The sequence below is a fragment of the Neodiprion fabricii genome, chromosome 5 (assembly GCF_021155785.1).
Source record: "Neodiprion fabricii isolate iyNeoFabr1 chromosome 5, iyNeoFabr1.1, whole genome shotgun sequence".
NCBI classification, from domain to species: Eukaryota; Metazoa; Arthropoda; class Insecta; order Hymenoptera; family Diprionidae; genus Neodiprion; species Neodiprion fabricii.
Window position 1 is genome coordinate 3088612 of NC_060243.1, and position 12066 is coordinate 3100677.

Here is a 12066-nt window from a genome sequence, read left to right on the forward strand (position 1 = left end):
AGATATTATAACTAGCTTTCGTGTGAATTGGGGGCGAATAATTTTCTCTTGCACAGTTTTTATCTCCGATTATATTTAACGGTGATTGAAATCATACAATTCAATATACATGACTACTATATGGAATATTTTTCTTTTTTTTTTTAAATTTGCACATTAACCAGGCTCGGGAAGTGGAAATCAGGGCCAAGAAGTTTTGGCCGTATGACCTGGGTACTTCTTCTTGTATTTCAGACCTGTTACAAGAGTAGAGCTCTTCGGAAAAGCGGTCTTCCCTCCGAACATGGTATCCGTTTCTGGAAATGAGTAAATCATCTTTCAGTTTGTGGAATTCACCCACAAAATTACAATCGTTAAACACAGTTAAGATGGTAAACACCAGCAATTGACGATCAATATCTACACGTTTCGAACATTTTCCGAATCATTTATTGTTGAAATTTTACCAACCAGGAATAAACCGATGATACTCGTACTGAATATGTAGATTCTCAGGTAAATTTTGGTCCCGCATAGCGTCCAAGGGTACCGTGGCATTTACAGGGGTTAGATAAAACTTGCGCAGGTCAGCTGGAAGAATAAAATTTCGAATAAAAATTAGATTCGTTTCATTTCCATTGTTGTACAATTAAGGTACATCGATTATTTATTCACCAATAGTCTCCACGGTGTGTAACAGAGAATTCGGAATCGCATGACTGAATTCTTTTCCGCACGCTGTGAACAATTTGTAACGTACGATTGGTTCGTCCAGACGCGTTTCATTTACAATTTTCAAACCTTCGTCATGGCAAACTTTGTCCAGACGTTCCATGACGTCAGTAGCCGGTGAGTAAGATTTTTGCGGCCGCAAGTAACTAAAAGATGTAAAAAATTCATTGAATAACATGAATATCGTGAGCTTACTTTGCGAGTTTGCTGTAATGTTTTTAAAACAACTTAGTAAATTCAATGATTTCCAGGAGATATTGTTATTATTAAAAACAAAAAGATGGACGTGTGGATTGAGCGCACAATTGGCACGACGTCATCCAGGTAAGCAAGCGCGTTTCACGGAAGAGTGTGTAACAAGAATAATTCCAATCTGTTATTTTTACCGCACAATATTAGAGTAATTCTTGGATGAAGAAAAATCTGTAAAAAAAACCTGACGTGATTAATTCCGATAAAAAATTTTCAACAATAGGGATTAAACTGATTAATCGAAACGATCGAAACAACGCTCGAGGTTTCATTGTGTGTTCAAAAAGACATAACTTCTATTACGAAAGAAATGAAAAGAAAAACAAAACAGAAGAAAAAAAAATCTACTCATGACGTCAGGGAGGCGGGAAAGAGCCGTATATGATTCTCATTGATAACCGTGAGCTTTTCAATCAATATACAATAATCTCCCCCGAGAATCAGCGAGTATATCTTTTTCCGCGCGAGGCCTCGCGAAGAAGCCCAGAGCCGGCGCGGTCGCGGTAAATATTGTTTTTTTTTTGGTTGGTGGGGGGGGGTCGGAGTGCCGAGATCGATGATTTGAGGGTGGCCATGCGGTGGCGCCCTCGTCGTAATTCGCACCGAAGTTCGGCTGTGCGATCTGTCAAATTTGTCGGCGGCAGTGGGGGAGAGGGGATGAGGATCGACATGGCCGCAGTCGGTTCTCGGCTTCGTGAGACGAACGGTGTAACTTGGCGAGAATACGAGTGTATATCGCTGTATCGTCACGGGTGTCACACAGTCAGCTGATTATTGCGATTAGAAAGGGCCTGTTACGCTTACCCTCTGGTGGCGAGTGACTCTCGTTCGGCCTGCAGTGTCGCAAGGTTAATCGTTTTTCGGAATCTGCTTTCTTTCTCATTTTTTTTCTTCTTGCCAAATTTTTTCACCGCGGCGAAATCACGGCGAGCATCAGTAGTGCCACCCTGAAATTTAAGGAACAACTGTAAACCCGTTACACGTTACTGTTATACGTATAGGTACACGGTCGGTGCGCGGTGGTCGTGTTGAAATATACCGAAATTTGTTCTTCTGGTTCGCGGTGAGAGGGTTAAAAAAATCAAAGATATCGCTATTCGGACGTATGATCGGAGTGGTCGAATATGACGCGAGGGGACGCCGGGCGTCCCGAAACCAGAGGGAATGAACTAACCGTTAGTGCGCTCCTCAGCAGTGTGGAATATTTGGAAGAACTCGCTTGCCAAGCATGCCGTATGAGCGCCGCCATATTGTTAACCGAAGTAGCGTTCGAAGATTGGAAAACGAGAAGCAGCAGAAGCAGTGGCAGCACGAGCTGTGAATCGACGAATCGACTTGGTCCAGTCCGGCCGTGGTTCGGTTTTGAGGAGTAAGGGGGCGCCGGCGGCTGCGCTTGTTGTTGCCCTGATCCGCCATTTTACAGTCGCCATTGAAAGGTGAAAACCCTCCTAAATGTTCTCGAATAACATCGATTTCGAACTGGAATACCGGGGTTAATTAGTGCGTGTAGTGTTGGTTAGTGATTAAGTGTAAAATGGAGCAGCCATGACGCATCCATCGCATCAAACTAACGGCGCGAGCTTAGAGGATTGCCACACGAACTTCTTCGCTCTGGTGAGTAGTGCACAGAGCGGTGCAGGCTAAAACACTCGGGCCTACTTACTACCTAATACTCTAGGATATCGCGCATCTAAGGCGATTACATGTCGTACCTCGTCCGAGACGGACTTCCCTAATCCCGGTTTAGGTTCGCAAGTACCGTTCTACAAGGCGCTATTTTACCCGCTGCCCCGCCTAACGCCTGAAAACTCTATCCATTCGTAATAAGTACGGTAGGGTACCACGACGGATGACGGGAACGTCCCTTTCTCCCGTAATGTTTGTATATCGTTTTCTTAACGCTCTCGTTGTCTCTCGCCTTCGCCTCTCGGTATGCCTACGACGTATGTATACTTATCTACGTATGCGTGTCCCTGCTTTCGTGCGTGATAGACGTAAGTGAGAGTGCGTGAGTGCTTGAGCGAGTCTTGCTCGCTGCTTGGCCGCCTCGCGTTCGCCTCCGTTTATCAATTTGAAGTTTGTTGTCTGCCCCAATGTCATGCTCGATTCGCGTCACTCGGGATTGGGGAAGATTGCAAGGACACCCGAACGATTGCCCAACGTAGAGCGAAAAACTAGAACTGATCTAGTTTCAGGTATTCACCCTGATTCCTCGATTATCTTCAACCAGGTTCCGTGTCCCTCGAGTAGATACAAATCGCGATTCTCTCTCTTCAACTTATGATCCCTCTCTCTGTTGTCTGTCCCTCTTACCATCTAACAATCGTTGTCATTAAGATCATCACGATCATCGTCGTCATTACTACAACTATTATTATCATTGTGATGAATCGCTGCGGTATTATTTAGCCAGTCGTACAGATAACGTATGGCAGCAGCAGCAGCAGCAACAGCAATGGTAGTGGTGGTGGCTAAGAGGACGAGGAGTAGGATCTTCCTTCTCGCGGTAGTGTAGTCGAAGCAGCTCTCTCTCCCTCCCTCCTCTTCCCTCCCTCTCCCTCTCTCTGTCTCTCTCGCGTGCGCAACATTCCTTTCCCCAGCAATGCGAGGGAGGAGGTGCGAATCACCGTTCGCCTTACGGAAATTGTGTCACGCCGGTTGTGGTCCTTTGGTAACGGGTACAGAAGGGGCAGGGGGGGGGAGTGTTAAGGTTTGGTCGAAGGGATGTTGCGTGGTCGTTGAAAGAAGAAATTTCCGTGCGGATATACGGGCAGGTCGTTGATACATCCATCCATCCATCCATCGATAACAACCATGTACTGCAAGATTGTTTATAGGTATTATATCTTTGGAAGGATTTCCTCTCGCTTAATCCCAATGTTTTGATATTGGCATATGTATATTGACGCCTGCATTGTTGCAAGAAAGTCTCTTCGAAGTTTCTCGGACGTACAACCGTAAGTGTACGTAGTTATGTACCGTACATATATATATATATATACATACGTACATACATGGTCATATGTATCGCCGCGCATGTAGAGGCGCACAACGAGCTAGATATATACGTATGTAAATATATTGTTGGTACAATGTGTATAACGTAACCGTGAGACGTGAGCCGTGCCGACGGATGGACGGACGCGTGCTGCCGCCCTATGGCCGCAAAGAAAAGCATGCCGCTCTGTTGCCACATACCGCTATGTTGCGCTTGCCGCTGCTGTTCACGCTCCTATTCTGCCTACTTACTACGCGCGAGACCCAACTTCACTCACTCGCTTACTACTACTATTACTACTACTACTACTACTACTACTACTACTACTACTACTACTACTACTATTACTATTACTAATGCTATTACTATTGCTACTATTCCTCTACTACTACTACAAGTATTGATGGTAGTACCACTGTTAGTATTGATACCTGCACACTATCCAACAAGTCGCGATGTGTGTATTTGCAGGCTGTGTGGCCTGTACCTATAATTTTATACGCACACTAATCCGTACGAGAAACAATCTATCTGGCTATCTTCTGTTCGTCTATGTATAATATCTAGCTATCTACCTATCTACTTATTAACAAATCGTCGGTTGGCTAAATCACTCCTTGGTGGTGGTTAGATTACTCTGAGACTGGTGATACTAGGAGCACCGGTCTCCTCCTCCTCCTATTCGGCCGGCCAGTTCTGTATCTGGCCCGGCTTAGGTGAAAGCCTTGCACTAAGGACACGGGCACAGAGGCACGTTCCACAAAACTACTCGCCGTGATATACAATATTCACCACTGCAAGATACAGAGAGAGAGAGAGCTGGATAGATAGATAGATAGATGGTTAGATGATTAGATAGGTAGATACGGTGTGTATGGATTCGTGCTTGACTGTGTTTCTGCATCGAAAAGAAACCTGGTAAATGCACGTCTGTTATGTACAATGGTTGTATAGACCCACTAATGTCTGTTTACTGCCTTTGCCTTATTGTCAGCCTTAAGCGGTTTGACCGGCCCGTTGTTGATGATGCTTTCGTTGCCTCTCCAAACCTACTAATCGGTAAACCCGCATCTGCCCAACCTCAAGACCCCTGCCGAGTTCTGGCTGCTAGTCTCTTTTTCTCTTTCTCGACTTTTGCCGGATTCCTCATACCTTGTGATATCTGGTTAGTTTTTCATTTCATCTAATTTCATTTTCATAAAATATATTGTTCTTGTCTGATACACCGTTATCCGTATTTTTTTTTTTGTTCTTTCTTTCTTTCTGTACCGCGAATCAGAAATGTACTGCGACAAAAGACATTGCTCAAAAGATTTATCGTTTTCAGTTTGTTATAATTCGCTACTGTCGTTGTTCATTCTCGTTAATTCTCGTGTCTATCTTCTTCTCTCGTTCTTCCGTGAAGGTATCTCAAATCTTAGAAACCTGGTGAATCTAGGTGAGGAAAATCTAGCGAAGGGCAATATGCAATCTGCAACACAATAATATCGTTACGGTGAGATTAGAATTTTTTTACTTGCGTATCCATTTTTATTCCGCGTTGTTTACTCCAGGATTTTTATTTATTGTTTTACTTATTTATTATTTTTTTTTTTTCGCTGTTGCCTCTTTCTTTTATTGGCTGGTCGGATCCCGCGCTGTGTATATAACGTATGTACATACCTATACGCATTCCGGTTCTTGACCTTTGCTGCTGGTAGAGATTATCTTCGTCACCTCGGTCGGTATAATATTCTACGTGGAGATAACAGAACGCGGTGACTGAACGGGGCTACGAAGGGGATCGATGAAACACTCCACCGCGGGTGCTGCTGCTGCTGCTGCTGCTGTTGCTTTTGTTGTTGTTGTCCCCATCCTAGACTATGGTACCGATTTTTCCTCCCCTCCCATCGAATATAAACAAACAAGCAAATGAACGATACCCCGTGCGTTGTGCTGCCTGTCGCCCTCCCTTCACTTTGCCAGCGACGAAGATGAGGTAAAATAAAACTATGCAAACAAAGTAACTTAAAATAGACAACGAAAATTTTGTTTTACATGACGAGCTTTGTTTTTTCATTCGTCGCGTTTTCAAATCGTTGAAAATCACACGAATATTTTATCGTACGTACGAGTAATGAGAAGGGAGAAATATAGGTGGGTCGATTAATGATCAGGGATTTTTTAGATATTATCTCTCGCAGTAAATGGGTACGAATTGATATTAAAAATTCTGAAAAATTTGGATCGACCGCGTTTGAGTAAGTCGTGTTTTGACTCGTATTACGTGTCTTGCACACGGGCAGGCAAGAAGGAACGCAACATGGTTTGTGAGTTCGTAGGGTGAACCATGCTGCGTTGTTTATTTATCCAGTATAGAGAGAATTCGTTTCCCCCCCTTCTTCTTTGCCTCGGATCTTCTTCATCTTCTTCGCTATACGAAGTGTGTTTACGTCTGTGACGACACCGTAGACGTTCTCGCACGAATGGCATTATATTACAAGTGAGAGCTTGACTAGATATGTTAGCGGTATGCATGTATTTATTTAGAATTATGGTTTGTTTATCCCACCCCTTCATCAACAAGAACTCTCTCCGTCGTCTTTTTCCCTTCGCCCGTAGCGTCCACCACTGCAAAGATTCTTCTCGGAGAATATATTTCTACTGCAACGGAAATTCTCCTGAATAAATGGAGAAGAGGGACGAATTTTTAAAAAAGCCTCCTGCAGTCGTAGTTAAAATTCATTGGGTTTATAAACGATTATCGAGTAGCAAGTGAGCGGTCAACTTGCGAGACACGAAAGCTTAGCTTTTCTTTCTTCTCGGCGGCCAGCAGGATCAAAAAGAATTCAGAGAACAGCGGGAAGAAGTGGATCTGTAACGAGAGAATGAGGATGAAGACGAGGATGAGGCCAGAAGGCGGCGGCGGCGGCGGTCGTCTGAAGTTTGTTCGTTCGGCCCGCTGCTTCGGCCTTGCACGTCGCCTTGCCCGTATTGATCAGCTTGACAGAGACCCGCGTGCTGCGCCCGCTTACTACCTACCACCTATCCACCTATCTCTGCCCACCTTCCTGCGAACCTTCGTGCCTATACTGCCTTTTATACCTACAACCACCACCGACGACGACGACGACGACGACCAGCTCAAATTTAACAGGGTTCAGGGTTTCAGCGCTTTGCGAGAGACGAGGCGGGAAAAAAAAAACAGAGGGACGCGCACGCGGATGATATTCGTGTTGTCGTGGGATGATGGGAGGGAGGGCAGGGCTCGCGATCGCAGGAGGAAGAAGATGAAGAAGAGGGAAAGATGTGTGGGCGATACCTGCATTTCTGCGATGCCCTGTTTCTTCGGGATACACGTCACGAGACGAGAACGTGCAAGTTTGCCAGCAGGGCTGCAAGACACCCTGGAAATGTCATGGGGATTTGAAAGAATGGGAGGGTCATCGTGGAAAATCTGGAATTTTCAGGGGATTTTTAATTTGGTTATGGAAAAGATCGATGTTACCAGTTTTCTAATCGTGGGAATTGAAGATGAGTGAGTTTTTTTTTTTTTTTTTTTTTTTGGAGGTAACAAGTTTACTTTCTCTCTTCGTCGAGAATATTAATTAATGACCGAAACCGACGTTTTCTTTTTTCTATATTGTATGTTTTTCTTTAATTCGAATTGAATTCGAAGCTAATATAATAGAGTTAACAAGCTGAATGACTTGGGTTTTAGGGAGTTACTAGAAATTGGAAAATGTCAGGGAAAACCTGGAAAATTGAAGGAAATTTTTTGCCACAAAAATTTGTGGCCACCCTTGTTTCGGTGAGGCAACTAAAAGATTAGGATTATTCAGTAGAAGCGAATAATAACTATGAGTAAAAATCTTGCATGGTTATGGAAGTTACCTGACTCCGTGTTGTTCCTCTCTTCTGTGACGGCAAATTTTTTTAACTACAGAAACGTCACTATTGTTTTTTTCAAGATTACAAATTCGAATCTTTGCAAATTAGAATATTGTCCCAATTGAAAAATGAAATACCAATTTGATGTGAAACATGTATGAAGAGAGATTCTTTTGCTGGAATCATATTTCGAGATTAATCTATATTATTATGTCTAAGAACCGTTTGACGACGACTACTAGTTATATATATAATATATATATAATATATATATATATATATATATATATAACAACAGCAGCAGCATCAGTATCTGTATCGGAGATATAGAAACGCGTTTGCGTCCTCGGACGTAACAGGTGCATTCCATTTTATTACACGATGAACGTGTTGTCAACACTTGGAAGTAGTATGAGACTGAAGTTGGCAACGTTAGTGTAACGAATGTCGTTGTTTATTTAATTTTTTTTTTGGGAGGGTGGGCGATAAATATATAATTTGTTTGCAATTTTATTATTACTCGGAATTAGTCAAGTTTCCAAAATATTAGTATGTTTTACATTTATTACGATTCATCGCTTTTCAAACATTCATTGTATTGCAAAATAAAGATGTTATTGAATCGTGACTTATATTGAAATAACGTCACTAATTTCGTGCCTCATAAATTAATATATATATAGTTATAATAATGTCAACAACTGTAAAAAAAAAAAATCACGAGGTTGAAGTTAGTAACGTAACGTCAGGGAAAAATTCATTGTTGTGCATGCAATTTTAGAATGGCTCTTAAGGAGTTGTCTTTTTTTTTTTTCTTTTATGTTTGTTAATGTTTACTAAATTTTTGCCCAATCATTTATCGTTACAGTAACGTTACCGACTTCAATCTCATCGCTCATGGTTGTTCAGTAAAAAATCCGAGACAAATTCAAGGACATTAAAAACAGAATATTATTTCCAAGACACGAGAAAAATTTAATTATTTTCATCGTTATATCAATATTCAAATTCAGGATAATTTCTAAAACTATCTAAAGACACTTCCGGGACAACTGTACACCATGTCACTCTTTACACCCTTCTATTCTTCTCCTTCAACCACCACGTGCCGCTCGCGTGGTTTTTCTTTTTGCCGGAGTTCGAATTAGCCCCCCCCCCCCCCCCCCCCCCCCTTCTTCCACCAAATCAGCTCTAGTAGTGTACAATTTGTTCATAATCAATTCCATACGGTTGATTTTATTTTCCACAATCTTTTCACCAACGAATTAATACCTGTACTGTACTACACTACACTTTGGCATAGTAAGACATGCATCCGCACTGCACCTACCTCGTTTTTTTTATTTTTTATTTTTTTATTCCGTATTCCACACTACAAATCTACAATAGCGAGAGATTATTGTGCGGCACTTTTAGGCTTTGCTTCGTGTCCAGTAGTTCTCTTCACCGCTCTGTACGCATCAAATTCTTTTATTTATTTTTTAAACATTTTTTTTCTCCTCATCTTTGCATACCTACCGGCACTGATATTCTTCTTATTCTCTGTTGTGTATATGAAATTATTCCGTTATACTCTATGAACGTACCTACCTACCTACCTACCTACCAATGCAGACTATAGGTGTATTGTACCCTCAATGAAATTCCCACGCCTCGAGATTGCTCGCTTCTCGTTCACTCGCTGTGAGACGATCTTAAATGTGTGTGTGTGTGTGTGCGTGCGTGCGTGCGTGCGGGAGGGGGGATGAAATTTCAGAAATCCAGAGATCGTTTTCCATATATCTTACGCATTTTTTTTTTTTATTCTCCTTTATTGAAGCGTTTAAAATATTTATGCACGAACCTATACTACAATAACCTTACGCTTATTATACACATAATATGGACAAATTTTGTGCTATTTATACCGTACGCGCATCGATTACGGTTGAATGAACTATTTCACCAAGTGCATAGCTATGGTCGATGGGTACGCACGAACAGATGATCGGTCAACTTTTAACCACAATGGGTTGGTTAGTCATCGATGAGCCAAACTATTACAGAATTAATTTGTGTACACGCGAATATATGTTATATATAGAAATTTGTGAACATTGTTTTGTAACTAGTACTTTTCAGGGTGAATATATTTCTTTTCCACCATTGGTGGACCAATTTTGCCCACCATTTCTCTGACACCTTTATCAGTCAAACTGTTGCTGGTTACTATTATATATGCAACAGGTACGTCGATAACTATGATCGATTAATTTATGTTTGTTTGTTTTTTTTCTCCATTTCTCCAACAGACTGACCTCTGCGGTATAAAATGGAGGAAACTAGTTTGGGGCGAAGTGATCGGTGGATTCGGAGGTACCCCCCTTGAAGATCCTGTACTATCGAGTTTCTCCCGGTGCCTGGCCAGCGACATACTCTGCGTGTGGCGGCGCGTCGCTGCTACACCGTCATCCGGTACATCCGGTACATCCGGGGCTGCCGGGGCCGGCCTATTTGACTTGAGGCTCGCACCTTCCCCAGCGCCTCCGCCCTTGTCTCTAACGGCAGCGAAGGAACTCTGGATCTTTTGGTACGGCGAGGAGCCAGATCTTTCCGGACTTGTTTCACCCGAGCTCATCGCCATCGGTGAGTTAGTTTCACCGTAAAGCTCGGTGTGTGTATGTGTGTGTGTGTAACTCGTAGGTGTGTTCGTTGCGAAACCTGTAACCGAGGACAAGTACCAGTCATGGATTGCTACTCTGCGATTTTTTATGCATGATTATGGGCGATTTTAGTTTTTTTTTTTTTTTTTTTTCTTAATTTTTTAACCCATTTTTATTTACTTTTACAGTATAGTAATGAAGAAAATACAATATGGAGTTGGAACGTTTTTTTTTCTTTTTTTTTTTGTTACAAGTGCAGATATGCGATTGATACGGATGAATTACTTTTCATCGATGCGATGTTTCGAACCGAGACAATCTGTTGAAACTTGAAAATCAGCCGCGCATGCGCCAAAGAATTAAATCTCATTGGTCGGTGAGATCTTCCCGCAGCGATATTCTTGTCCTGCGATGCAGGCGGGCCAACGTACGCAAAATGTGTAAATTTGAATTTTCAAACAGCGTAAGCATTAAATTGCGACCGTTCTTTGAAGTAATCGACTTTTTGACCCGATGACAAATGCTTTCCAAACCTTTCCGAGTCGCTGCCTCAATTATTTGAGATTCTAACCTCGAAAATTCGTATCGACCGTATCGCCGGCAGAAACAGTTTGACAGCTGAAAACTCGGGATGGCCAGCCTGCACGAATAGCCGATAAAAGTCGCGCGTGCGCGGTTCATTTTCAATTTTCAAGAGATCGTCCCGGTACACGTATATTTATGAGGCTGAAGTTGGTAACTATACCGATAGTATCGAAAGGTTGAAACTGATCGTAAGATTCGCAATTAGCGATCCGAACAACTTATAATTTATGTAAAACACGCATACGTGTAGAGGGTTAACTTTCTCCGAAATGAATTATTCCTTAAATTTTTACGATTTCTTTCAATCAATTTGTTTCTAACAATAATAATTTACATTACATCGCAACCATTACTCTCGAGTGTTGAAAACCTGTCAGTATATTATCAGAAATAGTAAAAAACCGCAAATAAATGTGTCGAAAAGTTATCTAAATATTAAAAAAAAAAAAAAAAAAAATGGATACAAAATAGGTGGTAAGAATACTTAACACTATGACTCAAAGGGTTAATTGAACCAATCGTCATTTTCACCTCACCTCACCTCGCTATTTTTGAATAACACACCGTACGTGTATACCGAAATATCGCTGAATAGTGATAACGGTGAATATATAGCTTTGGTATAATGTATACTAGTGTCTTTTATCACATCACTAATCTCGAAGTGGGCCCTGGGTTTGTTGCTGTCTCTCTGAATTCTATACATAGTGTTATCTCTTCTGTACTTGACTGTCCTTATCTGATAAAGGATTTTATTAGACACCTATATATCAAGAGTTTCTCACTAGGTTTTCTCTCTCTTTTTTTTTTTTATTTCTTTTACAATTAGGTACTTCGCGTGGATAAAATTTTTTTTTTTTCAGCACTCGCAAGTTTTAATTCATTTCATTCGTGGTCAAATTCGCGAAGAATGAATCATTTACGTAATCAGAAAAAAAAAATATGCGGGAGGTGGCGTTGTAAAATATTTTTTATTCATTTTTTTCTCTAACGCTGACCCTTGTAATC

General features: G+C 41.6%; 2 protein-coding genes across 3 annotated transcripts in view; one reads left to right on the forward strand and one right to left on the reverse strand.

The window, feature by feature from the left end:
- Nucleotides 1-53: 53 nt before the first annotated feature.
- Nucleotides 54-2287, reverse strand: LOC124183983 (39S ribosomal protein L50, mitochondrial). Its single transcript, XM_046573244.1, has 5 exons — nt 2138-2287; nt 1768-1910; nt 655-857; nt 451-570; nt 54-296 (listed from the first exon to the last, which is right to left on the reverse strand). Exons 1-5 carry the CDS (start codon nt 2210-2212, stop codon nt 181-183), a joined length of 657 nt encoding a protein of 218 aa, XP_046429200.1. The 5' UTR covers nt 2213-2287; the 3' UTR covers nt 54-180.
- Nucleotides 2288-2363: 76 nt separating this feature from the next.
- LOC124183973 (mediator of RNA polymerase II transcription subunit 13-like) overlaps nt 2364-12066 on the forward strand; it is a 29519-nt gene continuing 19816 nt past the window's right edge. The window contains exons 1-2 of one of the 2 annotated variants that reach the window (XM_046573216.1): nt 2364-2577; nt 10123-10456. In XM_046573216.1, coding sequence (XP_046429172.1) covers nt 2509-2577; nt 10123-10456 — 403 coding nt within the window. In that variant the 5' untranslated portion in view covers nt 2364-2508. The remainder of the gene's footprint in view (nt 2578-10122; nt 10457-12066) is intronic. The other variant, XM_046573217.1, reaches the window with a different exon arrangement.

Excerpts from the sequence above, each read along its gene's own strand:
- LOC124183983 (XM_046573244.1), bottom strand. The coding sequence starts at position 2,212 with ATGGCGGCGCTCATACGGCATGCTTGGCAAGCGAGTTCTTCCAAATAT. Across the intron at positions 1,911-2,137 it reads TGCTGAGGAGCGCACTAACG|GGTGGCACTACTGATGCTCG; the intron begins GTTAGTTCATTC and ends CTTAAATTTCAG. Across the intron at positions 297-450 it reads GTATCATCGGTTTATTCCTG|AAACGGATACCATGTTCGGA; the intron begins GTTGGTAAAATT and ends ACTCATTTCCAG.